The 25,551-nt window shown below is 41.1% G+C and overlaps 3 protein-coding genes and 1 pseudogene across 6 annotated transcripts in view; 3 read left to right on the forward strand and 1 right to left on the reverse strand.

The window, feature by feature from the left end:
- Positions 1-10,004, reverse strand: part of UCHL3 (ubiquitin C-terminal hydrolase L3) — a 48,786-nt gene extending 38,782 nt beyond the window's left edge. Inside the window, exons 1-3 of one of the 4 annotated variants that reach the window (XM_090258070.1) lie at positions 9,893-10,004; positions 9,767-9,778; positions 3,027-3,155 (exon numbers count right to left, since the gene is read on the reverse strand). In XM_090258070.1, coding sequence (XP_090114196.1) covers positions 3,027-3,155; positions 9,767-9,778; positions 9,893-9,934 — 183 coding nt within the window. In that variant the 5' untranslated portion in view covers positions 9,935-10,004. Of the gene's footprint in view, positions 1-3,026; positions 3,156-9,766; positions 9,779-9,892 lie in introns of those variants that run through there. The other 3 variants (XM_090258073.1, XM_090258071.1, XM_090258072.1) reach the window with 3 other exon arrangements.
- LOC149995929 (COX assembly mitochondrial protein homolog pseudogene) lies at positions 7,558-7,877 on the forward strand (annotated as a pseudogene).
- Positions 10,005-10,294: 290 nt separating the features above from the next.
- COMMD6 (COMM domain containing 6) overlaps positions 10,295-25,551 on the forward strand; it is a 36,412-nt gene continuing 21,155 nt past the window's right edge. Inside the window, exon 1 of the mRNA XM_090258080.1 lies at positions 10,295-10,387. The gene's annotated coding sequence lies outside the window, so the exon portion shown is untranslated. The remainder of the gene's footprint in view (positions 10,388-25,551) is intronic.
- On the forward strand, positions 23,324-25,013 carry LOC149995931 (uncharacterized). Its single transcript, XM_090258831.1, has 2 exons — positions 23,324-23,996; positions 24,250-25,013. Exons 1-2 carry the CDS (start codon positions 23,324-23,326, stop codon positions 25,011-25,013), a joined length of 1,437 nt encoding a protein of 478 aa, XP_090114957.1.

Below are 25,551 nucleotides of genomic sequence, written 5' to 3' on the forward strand. Positions count from 1 at the left end.
ATGAACAGTAAAATGACAACGAACAGCTATCAACAAATGAATCTAAAAACAAAAACAAACTAAGCAAACAATTAGAACAGGAACAGAAGCATAGATATAGAGATCATATGGAGGGTTAGCAGCTGGGAGGGGTAAGGGGAAGGGTAGGGGAAAAGATGCAGGGATCAAGCATAACTGGAAGGTACAAAATAGGGGGAAGTTAAGAATAGTACAGGAAATGGAGAAGCAAAAAAACTTACATACACAACCTATGGACATGAACTAAGGGGAGGACTGCCAGAAGGAAGGGAGGTACCGGGAGGAGGCAGGCAATGGGGAAAAACAAATTGGGACAACTGTAATAACATAATCAATAAAGTATACTTTAAAAAAAAGAAGTATAAATTGGTAGTCACAAAATAGTCAAGGGATGTGAAGTACAGCACAGGGAATATAGTCAATAATATTGTAATAAATATGTACAGTGACAGGTGGGCACTGGAAATATTAGCAGCAACACTTTGTAAAGTCTATGACTGTCTAAGCACTATGCTGAACACCTGAAACTAATACAAAATAATACTGAATGTAAAAGAAAAAAATAAACTGCTTCTAATACCAAATGTATTAATGCTTTTAAAAATAATTTTCATGAATATACTTTTAAATAAAATTTTTAAGTAACACTTTCACAATAAATTCTGAACCATTATTTCATGCATGTAAGTTCAAATGATGAAAACTGAAACGTTCAAAATAGTAAGGTCTTATCCGATATGTTTATATGATTCTACAGTTCAGTTTCTTGTTCTTGTCTAATATCATTGTTCCTTGCTAACAAAGCAAAACATATGAAAACGTCACAAGATTTAATGCTTAGAATGACACAGGGCAAGCATAGGAAAAAAGAAAATATAATTATGGCAGACCACAGTGAAAACACATGGTCAGAAGACAATAAAAATATCAGAAAGAAATAATGTATAGCCTCTCCACCTATGATTCATTGGCTGGTAAGCTCTACAATAGACTACACATTTAAAACCCATAACTGACTTTATTTAAAGGGTAATGTGATATTCATGAGAGTCCTTTTGCTATTAGTATTCTTAAGTCATTTGCAACTACATAATCAGCTTCTAAATTAGAACACAGAAGACAAAAACACTTTGTACCTCTTAAAACATCTGCTACATATCCTTTGAGGAACTTTCATGTCACTTAGGAACTGAAATTCTACCAAATTGTAAGAGACATGGAAAAGTGGCAGATGCCACTATATTCTCTACTTACAAACAGCTTATAGAAATACTTTAGAATTGTGTTCTTTCTAGCAATAGACACAATGAGGTTTTCAGTACTGATCCACTAAATGAAGAAGTTTTATTGATAAGGATCTAAAATGCTCTTTTTAATCCTGATGACTATTAAATAAAGGAGATCAAATCCCACTTACTCTTTTTAAAAAAAAAAAATCATAAAAATAAATGGTTTGGGAAATTTCCAATTCAGACCATACACTCATATTTGTATCACACCAACTAAGAAAACCTAAACTTTAAGCAGCTGATTTTTTTTTTTTTTTTTCATTTTGTACTGTTCTTTACAATTGGGGCCTTGAGATAGGTATCTATTGGCTTATTTTAGTAATCAAAAAAAGGGAATGTAACAGTAGACTAGAAGAGTATAAATTTAAGTGTTTGTCCTAAGTCTTCTTCAAATTCCAGAATAATCACAACCTCCCCACTAAAGGGAGTTCAGTCTAATACTGGATAATGACAAGAAATTTGTAACTATAAATTTCTATGAATATTACGAACAGCAAATATGAAGAAACAGTTCTTCTTTAATTAGTTTTGTAGCACCCTTAACTAGAGAAGAATAATACTTCAGCATTTTTTATTTTATCTTGAACTGAGATTAATTAGTTTTGGTATGAAGAAAATGATCCAGGAATTTCTAGGACTGAGCAAGGCCTAATTCTTCCTTTCTGGGAGACACAGCTCCATTTATTACTGAAACATAAGATGACCTGAGCACAGCATGTAAATGGCAAGTCACCAACACTTCATTTCTCACTCATCTTCCCAAATGTTTATTTCACTTTTTTACAAATACTGAATTCATCCTATTGTTTCTAAGGTTAAAAATCAGAAATATTTGGATTTATAAGCTGTATTAAAATGAACTTAAAAGTCCTGGCTCCTACATATATATCTATCTATCTACATGACATCATTCTAGAAGAAAGGCCAGAAATACGGTGGTTTGAATTTAAATAGAAATCTAATAATAGGTATAATTCCAACACATCCTGTATCTGCCAATTAAATTGAATTGAATCTTAGTGATTTACACCCAAATCAAGTTATTCCTGAAAATAATGTAACCCATGTTATTACTTACCTCCTTAAAAAATATATATTTTTACATATATTTTTAATTTACACATTTTATATATCGAAAACTTGAATATATTCCTTATTCATACATTTTCTAAGACAGATTTAAGATTATTCTAATACCTAATATTTCTAAAGTATATGCATCAAAATGTGGTTAAATGTCACATCAAACCACAGGTGAGGCAAACTAAATAAATTTTTTAAAAGAAGAAAAATTACCCAAGTTTAAAAGACTAACTCAGGGCTTTATTGTCAATTTATAAATCAAAATCCAAATATCATCTCATCAAGAAAACTAAGGTATCCCTGCTGCCTAGATTTCCTCTTTATGCAAGACGGGAGTCATTTGTTCTTTTTTAAGATTTCATTTATTTATTTTTAGAGAGAGGGGAGGGGAGAAAGAAAGAGAGGAAGAGAAACATCAAATGTGTGGTTGCCTCTTGCATGCCCCCAGCCAGGGACCCGGCCCACAACCCAGTCATGTGCCTGGACCAAGAATCGAACCAGCTACCCCTTGGTTCGCAGGCCAGCGCTCAATCCACTGAGCCACACCAGCCAGAACAGGAGTCACTTAAGAACCAATGTTTATTGAAAAGAGAACTTTGCATTTATTGAAAACTTCATATCTTACTTAACAATTACCTTTTCTGTAATGGGGAAGAGAAGTAACACTGCACATACTGGTCTTGGTACCATGCTAAGGAGTTCAGGATCCATTCCATATACATCAACAAATTGCCAGTTAGGATGTAGACCTAATTGTTTGAGAAACTGGTAAAAGGAAGAAAAAATATAGTGTTAATAGGGAAATAATCAACATGTAAATACTATGGATCTAATACATAAAAGGGAAAGTAAGGTACAGATATTAATGATATTCAATAAAAATGAAACAGGTTTCCCATGAATAGGGCAAGAAGAGATACCAATTTACTTTTATCAATTAATGAACATTTAAACTTTATGACATATTAAGCATAACTTTTTTCAAAATCCATTACTTCAGGGCTGAACATAATAAGCCAAGACTTCACCAAACTGATGTTAAAACTCATTTCCAACACTTGATTCTTAACGAGATGCATCTAAGTTCTAGTCAATAATTATTTTATTAGATCAACAGTTTATCCTGCTTACCAAAAATGATGCCTGATGTTTAAAGATAAATAGGTAGATATTACAAGTCATACCAATGAGCAAAGAGTACATAAAGCAAAATAAGTACAACTGACTTTTATGAACATCAGAGAATGTTTGATAGAAGTAAACTACTGGCTTCCTGACCTATGGTACACAATGAAAACTACTCAACTTCCTGCCTCTCTTATGTCTGGCAAAACAGCTGGTTTCTGGAATAAGATTTCATAGGAAAATAAAATGTCAAGTCCTAATCTATTACAAAGAGAAAATATAAAATAATAATGAGAATGATATCGATTTCACAATAAATTCTTAACAAATGTCTGCACTAAATGAAACTGATGATTGTTAAAAGTGCTCCATCCACAAAATAAGTTTCAGATGACCAAAAAAAAGGAGGAAACAAAAAACATATTAAGAATTCATCATTATACCTTACCTCAAAAATACATTATAGTATCTACTGGTCTAAAAGTATCAGAAATTTAAAAATAAAAAGGTGCCAGACTTCTGGTCAAGATGGAGGCATAGGTAGACACACTTTGTCTACGCAACCAGAGAAAGAATTACCACCTGATCTCAAAAACAAACAACCAGAACTGTCAGAAAATTGAGTTGTGTGGAAGTCTGACAACCAAGAATTTAAAGAAGCCACCATATTCATCCAGACAAGGAGGAGGGGGGAGTCACAGAGATGGGGCAGAGACACCATTCAGCTAGGATGAGCAGAGGCAGTAGCAGAATAAGGGTCCCAAATTCGTGCGTGGTGGATAAAAATCGAGAGCAAAACCCTAGGACCGAATGATCCCAGCCGCAGGCCAGACCGCACAGCTCAGGGTTCCAGCACTGGGAGATAAATCCCCATTACCTCTGGCTGTAAAAACCAGTGGGGGTTGGGGCAACAGAAGAAACTGCCAGATTATTTACTGCTTAAAGGGCCCTCATGGTCTTAGAACATATGCAAACCCCAGGGCAGCAGTTGGAAGGGTACCAATCGCATCCAGAAGTGGGTGAAGTGACCGGAAACGGGGCAAGTACTGGGCAAATTGCCAGAAGCCAGGCAGTGGCATTGTCCCCTCTCTGAGCAGCCCCTTCACAAAAAGAGCCACAAAGTGTTGAAGCAGGTGGCTCTGCCTTGGCAACTACCTGAGGTTCCACCCTACATAATTTACAGGTGCCTTTGCTACATAGTTATGTTAAATTTATTTTCCTTTGGACATTATACATTATGCTAGAAAATATTTTTCCTCTTCTATAAAATCACCATTATGAATACTTCTAGGGGATTTCTATATCAAAATGTATTCGTCGTAAAACACAATATTTGAAATATACATAATGTGGCTGTGCTTTACTCAAATTACAAAACATAATCAGGATGAAAATCTAGTGCTCATAAAAAGAAATACTATGATTGCCCATATCACAGACTGTATTTTTTTTAAGTTATAATTCTTGATGCTTAATTATCTTAACTTTCCATGAGCTATAAGCTGCTATCATCTCTTTAAATGTATGTGTAAATAAAAGAGCTTAGAATTTTAAAATAAATTTTCTATTACTTAACTGATTTCATTCTAGGTAAGCATGACAAAATATACTAGTTGGCCAAAAAGTTCTTTTGGCTTTTTCCATAAAATGGCTCTAGTAGCGCTTAGCTGTCTTTAACACCATTCAAAACAAGTTTGTTAGATTGCATTGTGACAGCTGTCATATCAATGAGCATTAAAAAAAATACTTATCAAAAATAGAAATTTTTGTATAGCCATTTTAATATTAAAGATGGAAGAAAATATGCAACATTTTCAGCATCTTATGCTTCATTATTTCAAGAAAGGTAAAAACACAACTGAAATGCAAAAAGAGATTTGTGCAGTGTATGGAGAAGGTGCTGTGACTGACTGACGCGTCAAAAGTGGTTTGCAAAGTTTCATGCTGGAGATCTCTCTCTGGATGAAGCTCCACAGGTAGACCAGTTGAAGTTGATCGAGATCAAATTGAAATATTAACTGAGAACAATCAATGTTATACCACACAGGGGATAGTCAACATACTCAAAATATCTAAATCAACTTATTGGTGAAAATGAAAAATGTGCCTTTTATTTTATGGAAAACACTAAACAAACTTTTTGGCCAACCCAAAACTTAGAAGGGATTGACAAATACTAACCAAGAAAAGAAATCGCCTACATGGTTTCTACTTAATGTCTGCACATGGTTACTAGGTAATGTCTAACAATTAATAATGATCTGTTCACCATTCTTATACAGAGTAGGCATCATTAGAGCAAAAACAGTATTTGCTCAAACTAAAAATACAATAACAACACATGCAACTAACAAGTGATAACAGTGAAATCAAGATAAATAAAAGGCCTAATATTCCATTAACTTGAGAAAATAAGAGGCTGGAGATGGACAGTTGTTGGAATTTATCTGTGGCTTAATTCTATTAATTCTCCATATTCTCAGTCAATTAATTAAATGTCTATTCACTTTCTATCCTTGGTTCTATCACTAATACAAAGAGAATTTAAAAAACCCACAAAAATCGTACTTCCTAGATAGTTGCACATTCTTCCACTAAAAGTGTATCACTTCTTTATAAAATATTTTAAAACAAACTGAACCACAACAAAGCATGCCAGAAACAGTATACAATCATATACTAAAAATCTCTCTCCTGTTTGTGTCATCTCAGAATGGCTTCTTTGTCACCATGTCACTTGTGATGTTTTTTCCCTCATGGTCTCCATCACAGTACCCTATTAATTTTTTTCATTGCACCTATAACAATTGCTAATTAGTCATACCTCAGCACTCGTCAGTTTCAGAATTCGTGAAAACCTGTACTTGTTGCATTTTGACGAGGAAGAAATGTTTTCAGCATTTGGTGCTTGCTTGGGACTCATGGCACTTGCTCGAGACTCATCACACTTGCTAGAACTTGTATGAGTCACAATGCCACCCACCAAGAGAAAATGCCTCATCATTTGGTACTCAGGAGTCATCACGAGTTCCGGAACAAATTAGCAACGAGCACAGAGGTACCACTGTATTTGTTTATTCTGTCTCTTACCATTGGACTGAAAAGGAAAACCGTGAATGTTTTAATCACCCAAGTATAACCACCTCCTGCTCAGACACCTGGTATTAAAAAAGATGCCCTCAAAATACTGTTTAATTAATGTGAATAAGTGAATTTTTTTTATAGCTTATCCAGATTACGTAGGAACAAGGTGCAATAATAGCTGAATCATAGAATATGTTTCCAGTAATAAAAGCTTATAACTTATTGACAGAAATAATATTATCTAAAAAGTTTTGTTCTTTAGTCTGTTAATATAGTTAATTACGTTGATTGACTTGAATGGTGACCCAGCTTTACAATACTAGGATACACTGTTTTGGTCACAATACATTATCCTTTTATATGTCACTGCATTTTCTTTGCTAATAACGTGGTAAGAATTTTCACACCTATGTTCATGCAGGATATTTGGTTTCAGTTTTTGTTGTTATGATTTGTCTGGTAATGCTGGCCATAAAATGAGTTGAAAAGTGTCCCCCCTCTTCTATGTTTACATATAATTGGTATTTTTCTTCCTTAAATGATCGTATCAGAGATGCAGAAAAATCATTCAAGAAAATTCAACATTAATACATGATAAAAAACTCTCAGCAAACTAGAAAAAGAACTTTCTTAGCCTGATAAAAAGCATCTACCTAAACCCTATAACTAATATTTTTAATGATGAAAGATCAAATGTTTTCCTCCTAACATCTGAAACAAGGCAAAAATGTTCTCTATTTTCATCCTATTCAATGCTGTACTGAAGATCCTATCCAGTGCAGTGAGAAATAAAAGGCATACAGATTGAAAAGGGAGAAATAAAAATATATTCGGTGAAGATGATTATCTATATAGAAAATCCCAAAGCATCTTTTAAGAAAAAGCTACCAGGATAAGCAAATTTAGCAAAGCACAAAGTCAACATATAAAAACCAGTATCTCTAGCTCTGCTGTGGAGATGGCACTTGACACCACAGAGCACCTCAGACATGTCAAAAAAGGTGTTTTGATTCCCTAAAATAATGAGAAAAGGCCCAAGAGATATTCCAAAGAAGTTCAAGATTTTACCAAATGTTGCAAGAAATCTGGAATCCTTACGGTAGTAAAATGCCAGAAAGAAAATTCTGCATTGAAAGAATGTCTAATGGCTTACTATAATAATCCTGCCTTTTATGAAGAATACAAAATGGAATACCTGAAAGAGAAGAATTCAGAAAAACTGGAATTCCTATCAAGAAAAGGATACAGAAGTTTCCAACAAGGCAAATATTAAAATGAACTCAGTAAGTCTATTCATGGAAATCACAATAACCTAAAATAATGGACTCAAAAAAATGTTTGCTTTATCCTTAATTACAGAAATATTAATTTTAACGCAAGTTTTTTATTTAAAAAACATTGCCACAATTAGAAATTAAAACTATAAAACAGTATAATTTACAATAGCACCAAGAATCACTAAATACTTCGGTATCAATCTAACAACATATGTGCAAGACCTACACGCTGCAATTACAAAATACTGTTGAAACAAATCAACTAAATAATGAGATGTACCATCTTGGTGAATTGCAAGACTCAATATTGTTAGGATGCTACGTTTCCCCAAAATGTAGTTATAGATTTAGGCACACATTCACCATCAAAATCACTATAGGACTTTTTGTGGAAACTGTCAAGCTGATTTTGGAAAATAAGACACTATAAAACTACAGTAATCAAAAACTGTGGTATTGGGGAAGCAATGAGGAAAAAAGTGGGACAACTGTAATAGAAAAACAAACAAACAAAAATTTTTAGTGGGGGGAAAAAATGAAAGGAAAATAAATAAATGAGCCGGGGGGGGGGGAGGACTGTGGTATTGGTGAAAGAACAGACACATAAATCAATGGAAATGAACACTCTCCAGATATATGGTAAACTGACTTTTCACAAAAGGTGTAAAAATAGTTTTGGATTAAGTCTGAGTAAAATATGCCTCTTTCCCTTTGGCATTAAATCAGAAGTTGCAAATACTGACTCTGCTGCCTGAAGACTATTCTCACTTTACAAAGGGGTCAAAATGTGTAGGGAAAAAATGAACAGCAAATTTCAAAGGGGATAAAACAAAAGGACATTAACATTGATAGGAAATGCCACCGTAAGAATTATATAAAAGATATATGCTGGGTTTTAAGCTTTTTCTAGATTACTAAAGAGGGAAGAGCTGGGGGAATAACAGTCATTTCAAAAGCGTTTAATAAACCTGAGTAAGAAGACAAGGGATTTGCTGTTGACATTCAAATACGTCTATCTACTTTTCCTTAAGTAAGGAATTTTCTACAAGCTTTGAAAAACAAAAGGCAAGTAAGTACATGACAAATCATTCCTTGGTGATGAGAAGAGAGATTAAGGGAGGAAAGTTGACCATATAATAAAAATAAACTAAGAAGGCAGTAAAAAGTAAACTAGCTGCTGGGAATGTAAGGCAAAGTACACCTGAGCAAATCAAAACTTTATACATGGTAGCACTTACTGTTCTTCTCATCGAGTGGCTGGGGCATGTTCCCTCGTCCCTCCCTGAACTTTAACCTCCAAACCCACACGAACCTCACAGGCTGTATGTGGCCAAGAACAGCGTGGGAACTTTCACACTGAGCTTCCTATGGTATGCAAGCAAGTGAATTCCAGTTTTAAGAAACTGGAAGAGAAAAGGGGCGTGACGGGGAAGAGACGTGACTTCATGGGGCCAGAGAAGATTTGGGAGATGATTTCATAGTGCAGGCGGTGGATGAAATGACAAGGACTGGGTGGGCACGTTGACAAAGCGTGGAGTCAGGTAGTGTCGGCAAATTAGTCACCCAGAAAATCCTGGGATGGGAAAACTACGGAATCGGCACACGCAAAAAGCAAAACGAAAAGGGAACGAGGAATGGGAATACTGCGTGAACATCCCTCAAACCCCGAGACCCAGGCAACGGGAGGGCGGGGGAGTGGGACCACAGCAGGGGCTGAAGCCGCAGGGAGCACCTCCATCCAGGAGACAGGTGGGCGAGGGGAAGCCGTGAGAGGGGCGCACGCGCCAAGAACGACCCTCGCGGAATACAATCGCATACTCATAGGCAGAGCGGAGGTGTAGACGGTCAGGGAGGACTCCGGGGTCCCGAGCGACAAGACACCTCACTCACCTGGTTAGTGACCTGGAAACGAAACAGAGAACACGCTTTAGCAACAAGCCACCCCGAACGAGCTAGAGCAGCCCGGTTCCCTGCGCCCCGCCTGCGTCCTCAGACCGAAATCAGAGCGGCGCTCACCTCTGGATTGGCCTCCAGCGGTAGCCAGCGTTGACGCTCCATGGTAGCTCCGCCCGGCTCCTCGCCCGCTCTGACAGCCGACGCGGTTGCAGCAGCAGCAGCCGCCACCGCCGCTTCCGCCCCCGCGCGCCTTGACCTGGGACCGTCCAACCCACCGCCCTTCGGGAGGGGTGCTGAAGGAAGACGAAGAGTTTGATAACACTCTAGCCCCTTTATCGCTCGCTGAAAAGCCACATGGTCTTACATTTTAAATTAAGATACAATCATAGGGGAAAATAATGAGCTGCCTTCCCGCTGAAACAGAAAAAGGTATCCAAGTCTACAACCCACTCCCCTCACTCTTGGACTCTTCCCATCGGAGCCCAGCTGGCGTGTGCTACGCATGCGCCTTGAGCAGGTTTGGGACCTCGTGCTCGTGGGCGCCCTACCCGTTCCTGCGGCATTGGACGGAGGCGCTAGGGGGCGCACCACTGAATCCTAGCCCAAGTCTAAGAGGTAAGCACAGGGTAGCTACCCTGGAGTTATGCCACAGGAGCTCCTTTTTCAAGGTGCAGAAGTGATGTTTTGACCTTGTCTGCTGTTGCAGAGTGTGCTGCATGTTTGACAAAAAATGTCTAGTACCTATTATGAATCAGACACTGCACTTAGTACTGGTTACACAATTAGAGCTCCTGGTAGAGGATAAGAGGGGGACAAAAGAACAAGGAAACACAATAAGGTGTGATACATATTGTGGTAGTGCTAGGACAAGGTGTGGTGGAACTATGTACAGAGAAGTGCAACTAAAAAGGGAATGGAGTGTCTGGAAGGCTTCCTGGAGAAGGTGGACAGCTGGAGTAAACCCTTTTAAAAGAGGTGCTCTGAAGAAGGGAAAGTATTCATTGTGGCTGCAAAGTATGCAAGACTGAAGGGCAGTGATTAGAGGTGATGCTAGAGAGATAAGCAGGGACAAGTCAGTCAAGACATCTGGACTTCATCTTGAAAACTGCAGGGAATCACTGAGAGATTTTAAGCAGGATTTTCATATCCGGTCTACCGGACTGTAAATTCCACGAGGCCTTCTTCAGCAGCATATTTTTTAATTCTTCACATTGTTTCCCCAAGACCTAGGCCCAGTGCCTGATACATAGTAGATGTTCAATAAATATTTGAGGAGTTAATGGAATAATCACGCCCTGGCTGGTTTGGCTCAGTGGATTGAGCGTCGGCCTGCGAGCTAAGTGTCGCTGGTTCGATCTTCCAGTCAGGGCACATCAGAGAAGGAAAACTCTGACTCCAAAAAACCTCCGCTGCCTTGCGGCATACCTCTTCAGGGGAAAGGCTAAGGGAGTAAACCCCGACAGAAAATCCGGAGCCGGAGTCCCTAAGGCGGTTTGACGTTGTAGTCAACACCGGCAACTCCTGCGGCGCACCTGAAGCCAAGCTGTATTGACTCCGTCTTTCCCTTGGACCCTTCAGCTGCGAAGAGAGGGGGGGTCTGCTGCATGGGCAACAGCAGACCCTCCATATCACCCTGCCCAGGCTCTGTAGCTTCAGCTTCGCTGGAGAGGACACTCCAGCGTCATCGCAAGATGTCGATTCAACACGGGAGGAGACATACCGTGTCACTCCCGAGTCGGACTGCACAGCCATTCTCGGCGGTGCAGATAGACTCTTAAGAAGCTACACCATCGTCTCTCGAGATGGACGGCTGCCAACGAATCAACGAATGGAATAATCAGGTATACTGAAATACCACTTGTCAATAATGTAGAAAACTAGCAAGAGACTTAATTGAGGCAGGCACAGATTAAAGGGACATTTCTAAGGGGATATCCCTTTGATGAACCGGAATTGTCAATAGTAACTCCAAAGATTTGACCTGGGGTAGGGTGCATATGACCTTTCTGCACCCAATAGAGGGCATTCAGGGAGAGGAGCAGTTAGAGAGTGAGAAAAAGATTACTTTATTATACTGAGTTTGCCTTTCTTGGGGAACTTCCAACTCTCCTACTCATGTTTTTCTGGCCACTGTTCTTTGACCTCCAAGGAATTTCCATTCCATGACTCCTCTTTTTCTTTATCTATCTGAGACCTTGCTTCTATCCCCACCCAACTGTGATTTGGTAAAATCTGAAATATCCAGCACATGATGGGCCGCTCTAGCTACATAATACTTAAGTTGCATGGCCAGGCTCTCCGTGGCATGCCAGGGGCTATTTTACAAATGACTTGATGTCAGAAGAATGGACTTGTTCTGGAACTGAGTTTCTGCATGGTGACTCTCCTATGAGGGCTTACCTGAGACTTGATACAGCATTCTTATCTACCATAACATCTCAGGCATCTTCAGACCTGCTGAGAAATAGTAAGGCAGCATGCCATTTCAGCTTGGAATTGCTGCAGAACACTCTTTAGCTCAGGGACCCACTAAAACTGGCAGCTGTCCGTGTTACCCAATAAAAGTGTTGTAGCTGTATTCCCACGCATGGCATATGCTGCCCTCAAATGCCAAAATGTTCCACCAAGTGCTCTGCTTCTTCCCAATTAATAGGAAATGTAAGGTGCAATAACATGTTTTTCACCTTAGTGAGGTTGTCCCAGCAGGCCCAGACTTCTGGACCCACAAAAACTTTATCAATGTAGTAGGCCCCTAATCTTTATAGGATTTTTTAAAATAGAATTTAACTGCCCCCCTTTATTATGGATGTATTTACAGTCATATCGAGGGCAGTATTTCTCAAACCTGAATGTGCATACAAACATCTGGGGGAGTCTGAAATGCAAATTCTGATTCACTAAGTCTGAGATGGGACCCAAGATCCTGCATTATTGCCCTAATTTTTTAACCCTCTCTTTTTCCACATCCTTTGCCATATAACTTCAAAGTTTTTTCCACTAAGGGCAAAGTAGTGTTGATCCTCATTATTTATGAATCCTGCATTTTGAATCTGCTTACTTGCTAACATTTATTTGTTAACAATTCAATAACCAGCCAAGTCAATACACTTGTCACTTTTGCGGTCATTGACAGTCACGGGCGGAGGAGTGGCAAAAAAAAAAAAACTTGCATTCCCAGCTGAAGTCACATACTGGAAACAAGTGTTCTTTTTTGCAGTCTATTTGGTGCCACACTTTTTGAATTTTTGTGGTTGTGTTGGTGATTTCACTATATATATGCATGGCCCAGGCATTGTGCTGATGTGCTGTCTAGTGTTCCTAGGTCCAAGAAGGCTGTGATGTGCTTTTACAGAGAAAATACACGTGTTAGATAAATTCCTTCAGGCATGAGTTATGGTGCTGTTAGTTGTGAATTCAATTGTTAATGAATCAATAATATATATTTAGTGAGGTGGCTTTAAACAGAAACACATAAAGCAAGGTTGAGTATTGATCTGTCAATGAAAACATGATCAGAGGCTCACAGACACCTAACCTATATTTCCCCTGTGAACAGTGGTTCAGTATTTACTAATTCCTGTTGGCTTTATAGACCATAAGTACCACAAATAATGAGATTCAACTGTATATTTCCCAACTTCTTGACACTGAGTTTGGCCATCTGACTTGTTTTGATCAATAAAATGGGGCACAAATAATGGTGCGCCAGTTCCAAGTCTGGGCCTTAACTACTCACGTTTCTGCTTGCCGTCTTGTACTTCTACCATAGCCTTCAAGAATGTGCTTGGCTAGCCTGCTGGTGCCAGGACCAGAGTGAGAGACACCTCAGCCGAGCCCAGCCTAGACTGGCCAACCACTAATCTCCCAGACATGTAAGCCAAATAAATGTTTGCTTGTAGTATGAAATTGGAGACTTGCGGACTTTTTATTTTAATTTTTTAAAATTACGTAGCAAAAGCTAATTGCTATACCTGCCAGGTTTAAATAAACAAATTAAAAGGAATAGCCAGCTAAATGATAGACCTGACCCTCCTCCCCACTTTTTTTTTTTTTTTTTTTTTTTTTTTTGTAGCCTGGGCCAAGGGTGCTGCAAGGCTCTGCAGGGCCTGGTCCCACATCTGAGTGTGTGTGTAGAGGGCTGGAGGACAGGCCAGGATCCCCAAGCCCACTAGACAGGCCCTGTCCACAACATGGGTGTGACTGTGCAGGGAACAGAGCTGCCACCAGGGACTCCTCCATTTGGGCTGCCGCAGAGAGGAGCCCCCCCAGATGTATACATTAATACAACTTTAGTTTGTTAATGAATTGTTTAATTATTTTAAGTAAATAAGATGTTATTTTAGCAATGGAAATAATAGATATTCACACTTGATTCAGGCTTTACACTTGACATTCCTTGTATATTTGTTTGATTCTCACCACAGTCTGTAAAGTAGGCAGGTGAGGAGGTTCAGTTGTTCATATTACAAATGAGGTAAGGGTGGCTTGAAGAAGTTAAGTTGATTCCCAAGGTTGTATGAGTGACAAATGGGACTTTAGAGCCTAGACTTCCTGCCGCCATATCTAGGATTCTTTTCAAAGCAGGACAGAAGCAAGAGCAGCATGATGTTCACAAGCCAGGGAATGGAACTCAGAAAGTTGGGGTTGGAGAAGGCTTAAAAAGAAGGAAATGACCTGTAAATTACTCTAGGAACAAGTCTTCCTCTATCATGGGTCAAGGGTTGAAACATTTCTTGTTTATAAGACAGTGACTTTAAGTGTGCCTGAAATTAGTGAAAGTTTAACAGAGAATTGGGAGTCTTTAAGGTAGTCTATTATATATTCTATAAACTTTACAAATGCTATTTTAACAAGATGAAAAATGTGGCAGCAGTAAGTGCCAGAATTCCTCTCAGGAAGGAGCTGTCTATTCAGAAAAATTTCACTGAGGAGCCCCTCACTTGGAGGCTGAGGCTTGGGGACACCGGAGTCAGCAGGAGGACAAGCAGGAACAGATCATTGCTGAACCTCTCTGCATGAGAGAAGAACGTGAGGAGAACTGGAGAAGGAAGGAAGGAAAGAAGGAGAAAGGCAGAGAATAGGGGGATAAACAAAAAGGGGTAAGAGTGAGGATCATGAACAGGAGCCCACAAGAGAGAAATACTAGAACTTAGTGAGAGGTCAATATCTCTTTTTATTTTCATTGATCATTAATGAGTTTGAACATTTTTGAAAGCCATTATTGTCTATTACTAGACAGTCTTTTCATTTTCCACTCATCCTAAAATACTTTCTCAAAAACCTGCGGCATGTATTATCTATTCCAGTGCCTCCCAGCCTTTTTCACCACAAGACAGATAAAAATATAATAGAAACCTTGCACTTTTAACACAGACAGATTAATTTTGATGGTTGTCAAAGAATATAAGGGTTTTCCACCCTTTTAGTTGACTAAACTCATACTTTTATTTTTCTCAGCAACTGATGAAAATTCAACAGCTTCTATTCAAAAGCAGCAAGACGTTTTGGACAAATTGATATTTAATGTTTTAACAAAAGTACTCATATCTCAGAACCTGCTCACTCCTCCTGATAAATTTCCTTCTTATATTCTGAGGGATTTGGCAACCTCTCCACCTTAAACTGAAATAAGCAACTCTTTTGATTTATCTAATCAAAACTGTCCACCCTATTTAGAAACTGTAAATTATTTGTTTGCCTTGTAAGAAAACATGGAATTTTGGTCACCCCTACAATAATCTATATTTTCCTTACTGATACAAGTTTACAACCCACTGCCTATTTCCATACATGGTAAATTTTTATTATGCAAAATCACAATATAATCTTTTAAAGACATTTCAAATGGCAGTAAAGCATAATAATATTTAGCCAACAATACCCATAAGTTAATAGAAGTGTTGAACAACTGTGACCAAGTTCATGCATACACATGCAAAAACAACTGAGTCACAACAGCTGCCTAGCTACGCGTCATTGTAAGAAGCCATCTGATGCAATGTGCAGTATGATTTCTGAGCAATTAAGTGTGGAAAAAATACAAACTGAACAATGGATGAAACGCAATATTTGTGTAACACCTGACTTAATCAAATAAGGTTGTCATTATAGTCCCAATCAGCCCAGGGAATCTTCTAGGTTCAGGCTCCACCCAGCTTTCCCTAGGGCTATGGGGATCAGTTTCTCCATATACCTGTAACTCATTCATTGTGCACCACTGTGACTGCACACTATCTTATATTATTTATCTTAATAGCAATATATCGAGCTGTCTTTCTGCTGTGTGTGTCTATAGCCTGTCATCTGTCTCGAGTTAGCATTGCATCGACAAACTGCCATCCCAGAACAGTCTTTTTTACAGGACTTAAGAACATATCCAAACCTCACACAATTTGGCCTCATCTCTCTACAGGGTGACTTAATAATTCTCCCTGCTTGATCATAAATACTGACTACCATAATCTATAAGTCAGGCACTTAACCTACTTAGGTCTCATTTTTAAAATAAGAGATTCTGACAGGTCTCCTTAAGCCGAGTGTTGAAAACTATGTCCTGTCATTCAGGTTTCAGGTAATTGTGTGACCTGGCCAGGTAGAATTAAAGAACAATGTGGGGACAGGGACAAAACAGGAACATGTAAAACCAATCTAATTGCATTTTCAGTCAGTTTCGGATATAGTTTTCCCTTTTCTTTCTTTCTTTCTTTTTCCTTTTAAATATGTGGGTAGGCCAGATTTGGCCCAAAGTCTAAGAAGAATTTGTGCGTACTCTGCTTTTGGCTCTAAAACCTCTGTGATTCTAGGGTCAGTAATCCTGCTTTATTCCCAATTCTGCATTTTTGCTTCTGCTGCCCACTGACTGCCACCACTATCCATGACCTCCCACAGCAACATGCACACAATTACTCACATTCTTGAATAGCCCGAAGCACAGACAGAACATTTAATTAGCACAGCAGCTTAGAAGGATTTCAGTAGGTATACTGGGAGTACTCAATCCTCTGGAGTTCTCTGAAATTAGATTGCAGACTGTAAATTAAAACCAGAGTTTGAAGTTTGGCCTATTAGCTAGGTGATGTTGCTTAACACCCCTGAACTTCAGTGTTCTCATCTTTAAAATGGAGATAATGTCTGATCTAGATAACTTATAGGCTTCTTTTGAGGATTGAATATCATGGTGATAATAATAGGAACTAGGGTTTACAGAGTACTTACTATGTTCAGGAATTTTGCTATGTGGTCTCATATAACCTTTAATAAAAACCTTGTGAGACAATATTAACAGCCTCATTTTTACAGATTATAAAGCTGACGTTCAGAAGGACTACCTTTACTGAAGTCACGCGGTTGAATGGTAGAAGACAGGTTTCAATTCAAGCCCATGTGACTACAGCTTCCAGCACATCATATCATCCTCCACTCTCATAGTTTCCTACTGCTGCTGAAACAAACTACCACAAACTGCGTGGCTTAAAACTTCACAAATGTTCTTTCTTACATTCCGAGGGTTAGAAGTCAGAGATGGGTCTCCCTGGGCTAAAACCAAGGTGTTAATAGGGCTGTGCGCTTCCTGGAAGCTGTATGGGAGAATCCATGTCTTTTCCTCTCCCTGCTTCCAGAGGCTGCCTGCCTTCTTGGCTCTTGGCCACCTTCCGTCTTCAAAGACAGCAGCAGCCAGCTGTGTCTTCCTCACATCGTATCACTGAAAGTGTCTCTCTGACACTACCTCCTCTGCTGCCCTCTCCCACATTTAAGGACCCTTGCGGTTACATCCAGCTTATCGGAGTAATTCAGGAACATTTGTCTATTTTAAGGTTCACTGATTAACAAATTTAATTCCTTTCACAACCTTAATCCTCCCTTGCCATATAATCTAACATATGCACAGACTCTGGGGATTTGGCAGTTGATGTCTGTCTACTTTCACCATTGATAGTATGATATGGTATGGTTTGGTATAGTATAGTATAGTATAGTATAGTAATGTGCTTAGTGGACATCTTTTGTTTTCCCAAAGTCTTTTTATCCCTACAACAGGGAGAACAGGGGAAAAATATTAACACATCACTCTAGACTCAGTATTGGTCCAAGGAGACGATACATGAAGGCAAATCAGAGTCCCTTTCTGAGAACTGATATAGAAGAGCAGCATCCTCTTTCCCCTTGGATCATGAGCCATAGGTTGTGACCCCAGAGATGCTGGTGGTTATAAAGGCATAGGCACACACCCCTCCCCAATACCGTATGGAGAAGCCTAAGAGAACAAAGTCAACAGACAAACAGAAAGCCACACCACAACCGGGAAGCAGAGATTGGGCCCTTTTGATCCACCCCTACAGTTCAGAGGCCATTCCTATGAAACAATAATTTCTGCTATTTTGCTCAGGCTAGTTTGAGTTGGACTTGTATCACCTGGCACCCAAAAGCCCACAAAATGCAAGCTTAGATTGAAGTATTACTTGCTTCATGTATGTCCATTCTGTTTTCTCTGTTACACTCTAAACCCTGTGAGATCAGAGTCCATGCTATAGGTCTGTAGACAGCCTCCTACACATCTGACAGTACTGGGTTTATGGTAAGAGCTCCAAAAGTATGGTCTGATTTAAGTGTCCTACTTACAAGTCATAAGATAAAAATAAATATAAATAAAACAAAAGTTTTGCCTATACATTTTTAATTTTAACATTTTTCTCAACTGTTTATAAAATCTATATTTCCCAACTCTTAAGTTTCGATAAATCCTGACCTTTGGTGAGATGGAGGTCTTAAAAATAAACAGTTGATCACATCTTTTGTTAGACTATTAGGAGCACTAGAACAAGAGTAAAAATTGGCAGAGATTGGACTAAACACAACTGACATTTTACTCTCCCCAAATTAGATCAATAGATTTTTGGAAAGGGACAGTCATGCCTAATTTAAATTTTTTTAAAACAAAGTTTTAAAAAGAATGCAAGGAAAATACAGAGAAATACAAAAAAACTTAATATATTTCTTTTCATCTTTTAGGAGCATTTTATATACTTAATATTTACATATGTGTGTGTGCATATATCCTTCCATGGAGCATAATTCTCCCCATGGATCATAATCTGATGGCAGCCACGGGCTACAAAGAAATACTCCCTGACAAATGAAACTGATGCACTGACCAGAGGCATGCACCACAGTTCTTGTCTTTCATCAGACTTCCAAAGGAAAGAAATACTTTGATTCATTCAGAGACTATGTTCCCAAGCTAATTAGTGCAGACAGATCTAATAACCTTGAGTCAGTGTCTTTTTTTTTTTTTTTTTTTTGCATAGATTCTGAGTGTTACAAGGTGGTTTAGGGTCTTTACATCTTTACAGCATTAATTAATGTATTTCTCCAACAATTATATGAAGGTTGTTTGTGGTAGGTGGGATTCTGAAGGATGTCCCTTTCCCCAAGATTCTTGTCCCTGGTTGTTCAATCATACACAGTTTAGGTACTGCTCTGAAGTGGTTTTGCTGATGCAATGAAGCTTATGGACTTTAAATAAGGAGGTTGGAGAAAACAAGATGGCGGAGGAGTAACTGGAAGCTACACAAACCTCCTCCCAGAACTAGTCTGGATTTACAACTTAATTTTGGAGAAATCATCTGGAATACCCAGCCGAAGACTAGCTGGAGAGAAGTCTTATAACCACGGAGAGACAGAAAAGGCCACTACATCACAATGTGACCGGTAGGGAGTGCGGAGACGTGGAAGGGCTGGCTGAGCTCACACGAGTGGCAACTGAAGGGACTGAGAAACAGCTCAGCAGCCGGGGATTCCCCCTGAGAAGGGCAGGGTCTAAACCCCCAGCCAAGCTTCCCAGCCTACAGCAACAGAGTGGAAAGTAAAATAGTATCCAGCTGAGAAAAGTGAAAAGCCACAGGGTTTCTTGCTAGCTGGAGAGAAACAGCTGGAGAAAAAGAGCTCTTAGGCGGATCACATACGAAAATATTTTGCCCCCACTTACCCTGGGCTCAAGCAGAGGGAAGTCAGAGAGGACTAGGACTTGCAGAGAGTTTGGTGTGGTGGCTTTGAGGGGAGAGCTGGGGAAGCGGCCGGCCGGGTCCCAGTGCTGACTCATCCCCACACTGCAGGCAGACCATTCCCCTCCAAGTGGCATCAGCCTGAGGGGAAGCAAAAGCCCTGCCTACAGGAATTAAGCTGCCACACCCACGGTCCTTAAGCCTGACGGCTAATCACAGATTGAATAGATTAACAACTAAAGAAGTCAGACAAAGGCAGTAGATCCCTGGAAGTCTCCAACAGGCTGCCTAGGCCCAGACTGGTACAGGATCTGACGCCACCAGAGGCAGATCCAGGAAGTGCCGATCACTCTAAGAAGCACCAACAAACAGTAGGAGTCACAAAAATGGGGAGACAGAGAAACAACCCCCCCATCGAAAAGAAAGGTAGAATCCCCAGAAAGAGTGCTAAATGAAATAGAGGGGAGCAAACTATCAGACATGGAATCTAAAACATGGATTATGGAGAAGCTCAATGAGCTCAGCGGAAACTACAAGGAACTCCAGAAAAACTATGGAACTTACTGAGAATTACACCGGCATGAAAAAGGACATGGAAGCTATCAATAAGAGCCAGGAGGAAATGAAGAATACGATCTCTGAATTGAAGAACACAATAGAAGGAATTAAAAGCAGACTAGAGGAAGCAGAAGATCAGATCAGTGAGCTAGAGGACAACTTAGACAAAAACTCCCAGAAAGTGCAACAAAATGAAAAAAGGCTGAACAAGACTGAAGAGGTTCTAAGACAGCTGCAGGATAACATGAAACGTAATAATATCTGTATCATAGGAATTCCAGAAGGAGAAGAAGAAGAGCAAGGGATAGAAAACCTCTTTGAAAAACTAATGACAGAAAACTTCCCTAACATAAGGAGAGAAAGAGTCACGCAAGTCCAGGAAGCACAGAGGGTCCCAAAGAAGATGAACCCCAACAGGCCCACTTCAAGACACATCATAATTAAAATGGCAACATTCAAAGACAAAGAGAGAATCCTAAAAGCAGCAAGAGAGAAACAACTAATAACATACAAGGGAGCTCCAATAAGGCTATCATCAGATTTCTCAGCAGAAACACTACAAGCCAGAAGGAAATGGCAAAAAATATTCCAAGCAATGAAAAACAAAGGCCTACAACCAAGAATACTCTACCCAGCAAGGCTCTCATTCAAAATGGAAGGTGAAATGAGGAGTTTCCAAGACAAAAGAAGGCTAAAAGAATACACGTCCACCAAACCAGCATTGCAAGAGATGCTAAAGGGTCTGCTTTAAGAAGATGAAGAAACAGAGAGAGAAGAGAGGAACAAAGGGGGAAAATGACAATGAATATGTACTGAAAGAAAGAAGGAACTTCTACCATTTGCAACAACATGGTTGGAGAGAATTATGCTTAGTGAAATAAGCAAGGCAATGAAAGTAAAATACCTATGCTATCACCTATTACAGGAAACTAATGAACAACACAAACAACTGAGCAAAACTGAACCAGAGATATGTAAACAAGGAATAAACTAATAGTAACAAAGGGGGAAATGAGAGGGAGAGAAGGGGGTAAGAAAGGGAAGGGTCTAGTCAAAGAACATGTATAAATGACCCATGGACATGGACAACTGGGTGGGGACTGAATGTGGGGGGTGGGGGCAGGGTGCAGGGAAGCAAGAGGGGGAAAAAAGTGGGACAACTGTAATGGAAAAACAAACAAAAAATTTTAGTTGGGAAAAAATGAAAATATAAAGAATAGGAATAAAGTTCAGTGAATATTAGAAGGACAAGGATTTTCCTTCACACTGTATATTTTTCTCCCTATCTGATCCCTCCAGAGTTTGGCATTCTAAAGAAGTAAGTTAATGACATAAGTTTCTTTGCATAAAACTAATAAGACCAGTTGTTAATAGAGGTTTTTTGTTGTTGTTGTTGTTGTTTTTTAACTAAGACTTTGACTGGAATGTCATGCCTAAAGGAGACATGCTTGGGCTTTGGTTGTTACCAAAAAGCCCTGAGGAACTGGGGTTGACTTTCAAAGGTAATAAAAGTCCACGAGATAAAAGGCCTGGTACCTTGAATGGATGTGAGGTCCATGGCAATCTTTCCAGGGAAGGAATGAAGGTTGTTTTCCTGAAAGATGGCTAGCTGGGACCTTAAGGCACAATGGAAAACCAGAAGGACTTGGAAAAGACAGGTGTTTACAGGCAAGGCTGAATGCCAGGTATGTGGTTCTGCTTCTGTGCCTTAAAGGGCAGACTGAAGGTCACCGTAAATGTTCCTTGCGTAAGTTCCAGCAAAGCAGAACAAAAGATCATAAGTGATCATTTTCTGCTCTTGTTGTGTTTATGCAAATGAACAGGATAAATTAAAACTGGACTTAATGCAGTCCCTTTAATGACAAGGAGGGTAATCTTAGGGAGAAAAATTGCAATTCAAGGATAATCACATGCTCAGTGGTAGACTATAAAGTAGTGCAGCTAACCGTCTTTAAAGTTTCTTTTCATTTAAACTTTGTTTTCATTTGAAAGTTAAACTATGTCTGTGGCATTATCAAGGATGTCTAATTTACAGGCAAGAAGAATGTCAAATGCCTTGCAACTGGATGTCTTTCCGATAAGACAGTCCTACAGATTTAGAGACTTGTATGTGGGTTATGTTACATAAATTAACATGTGTTTTCTGTTTTCAAAGGTCATAAGCCTATGATCTCATTACCTGAGTGATTGTACGTATAGGCCTCACTTAATCCTGTCTGCATTGCTGCCTCCTGAGACTGTTGAGAGTGGAAAAGAGCCCACCAGCAAAGGGGGGGCCCATTGGGGAAGACAGGTAGAAGGGGAATAGAAAGTTACAGAGGCAGGCAACTTGCACAACAGGATGTAACGGAATTTGCAGCTGAGCTAAGATAACAGGATGTGCTGCTAAGCTAAGATTAGAAACTGCTGTTGCCAGGGCCTCAAGGGAAAGGGCGCCAAAGTCGAGCTAGCGCGCCAAGAAAAAGTTTTAAACTCACCAATGGTATCTAATCGCTCGCCCAAAGATGAGCCAATTGCTAACCGCCACATTTGCTTTTGTAGCGTTGCTTTGCTTGCTAGGAGTGCATAAAAACGCAGCGAACTGCGGGGCGGGCGCGACTCCCCTTTGGTAGCTCTTGTTGTGCCTTTGGGCATAATCGGGAGTTCGCCCCTGCGCAGGTTAAAACTGTTGGCCAATAAATCGATCCATCAACTGGCATCGGTCTCTGAGGATTCCTTGACTCGCAAATCGAATATAACATTTGGAGGCCCCAGCGAGATCCGTTTCCTCAAAAACCGAAGGCGACGGAGCTCCGGTAAGTTTGCCGCGGCACAATTTGGAAAGTCTAGACTCTTTGTAGCCGCGAGGTGGTAGGCGAGACGTCGCCGGTAGTCCACCCGCGGAACTCTCAAGGAGAGGACGCTCTCGAGAGTTGGGCGCTTGCCCCCGGGCGACTAGGTCACCCAAATTGCATTGTTCAGTGCGCGGCGAGCTTGCGCAAGCGGAACGTGAATGTGTGACGAAGAGGTAGTCCGCCACGGCCTCTTTGTGAGCGAGTGGACTGAGTGGAGAGGGGCCCGACGTGTGTATTTGTGTGGTCTGTGTGTGTTCGTCAGTTTCCTTATTGCAGGGATCATTGAGGCCTGGGTGACCGTGATGGGACAGACCAAGTCCACCCCCGTCACCCCCCTGAATTGTTTACTGTCAAATTTCTCTGATTTCCAGGAAAGAGCCCGGGGATATGGGGAACCAGCCCCGGACCCCGGGGTCCTCCGAACTCTCAGTCACCTAGAGTGGCCCACTTTTGGAATAGGTTGGCCCACGGAGGGGACCTTCGACCTGCCAATCCTGTTCGCAGTGCGGCGGGCGGTGTATAGTGTTCCCCATCCCGACCAGATGATCTATATAGACGTCTGGATCGATATTGCCACTGAACGCCCACCATACGTGGGAAAGTGCCAGTCGAAGTGGCCGAGAAATCGGAGGGCCCTCTGTGTGGCGGCGGCGCCACGGCCATCCACCCGGGCTCAAGCCAAAGACGGAAGGGCGGTCTCGAGCGCCCCGCTCCTCGGGGAGCAGAAGAAGAGGCAGCCCGTGTTGCCAGAGGTCCCCGAGGATCCACTTGTGTCACCCACCGCCCCACCCCCGTATAACCAGGCCCTGCCGGACTCCAGCGGCGGGGAAGGTAACGGGGGGGAGGTCATCCAGAGCCCGCCTCATACCCGAGGCGGGGTACGGTATGGGGGAAGTCAAGCAGGACAGTCACCCGGCGGTGCTGCCATACTTCCCCTCCGTGAGGTGCCCCCTCCCCCAGATGCCCCGGCCCGAGCACCACCCCGACTAGTGTATGTTCCCTTTTCCACCAGTGACCTCTACAATTGGAAATTGCAAAACCCCCCCCTTCTCTGAAAAGCCACAAGGGTTGATTTCTCTTTTAGAGACCATCTTCAGGACCCATCAGCCAACATGGGATGACTGCCAGCAAATCCTCCAGACGTTATTTACCTCCGAAGAGCGAGATAGAATAATGAGGGAGGCTGCGAAGGCAGTAATGGGGGAGGAGGGTGACACGGTAATGGGCAGGAGGGAAGTACAAGATATTCTGCCAGATCAGCCCCCGAACTGGGACCCCAACACGACGGGGGGAAGGGATGCGCTCCTCCAATATCGCCGGGCTCTGCTGAGGGGCTTAAGAGCCGCAGCCAGGAAACCCACTAATTTCAGTAAGGTGAGTGAGGTCATCCAAGGGAGGGAGGAATCGCCAGCAAGCTTCCTAGAGAGATTAACAGAGGCTTATAGGGTATATACCCCACTAGATCCACAAGCCCCTGAAAACAGGAGGCTTTTGAATGTGGCCTTTGTAGCTCAGGCGGCACCTGATATTAGAAAAAAATTGCAGAAACTAGAAGGGTTTGAGGGAGAAAATATCAGTAAATTGTTAGAGATTGCCCAGAAAGTGTTTGTGAACCGGGATGACCCAGAAATAGGAAGGGCAAAAGAAATGGCTAAAATCCTAATAGCCGCCCAGACCAACCAGAAGAAGGAAGAGAAAAAGAAGGGGCAATTCCAAAAAGGCAAGGGTCCGAGAGTCGAGAAGGACCAGTGTGCATTCTGCAAGGAGAAGGGGCACTGGAAAAAGGACTGCCCTAAGTTGAAGGGGCGGGAAGCCAGCCCAGCGGTGCTGCTACAAACCTCAGACTGACGGGGCCAGGGCTCGTTGCCTATTGGCTCCCAGGAGCCCATGGTCACCCTTAATGTCGAAGGAAAACCTATAGATTTCCTGGTCGACACGGGAGCCACTTTTTCAGTATTGAAGCAACCTCAAGGACAAATCCAAAAGACAACCACAAAGATCATAGGGGCTACAGGTAGGGGCGAGGCCTACCCTTGGACAAAGGCTAGAATCACCAACCTGGGGCAGGGAACAATCACCCACTCTTTCTTGGTAATCCCAGATTGCCCATTTCCATTACTTGGGAGAGACTTGTTGCAGAAGCTCCATGCCACCATAAGCTTCGAACCAGCGGGAACAGCAGCTGAGACTCGCCTGCAGATAACGGTTCCCTTGTCGGAGGAGTACCTGTTGACTGTGCAGTCTGATGACCGGAAGGAGAGCAGCGAGGCCCTGGAGAAGTTGAAATTGCAAGTACCCGGGGTATGGGCGGAGTCGAACCCGCCGGGGCTGGCTGCTCACCAGCCACCCGTGCTGGTTCAATTGACTAGTACTGCTCAGCCGGTAA

The sequence above is a fragment of the Furipterus horrens genome, unplaced genomic scaffold, assembly GCF_987537825.1.
Source record: "Furipterus horrens unplaced genomic scaffold, mFurHor1.1.pri manual_scaffold_12, whole genome shotgun sequence".
Taxonomy (NCBI): domain Eukaryota; kingdom Metazoa; phylum Chordata; class Mammalia; order Chiroptera; family Furipteridae; genus Furipterus; species Furipterus horrens.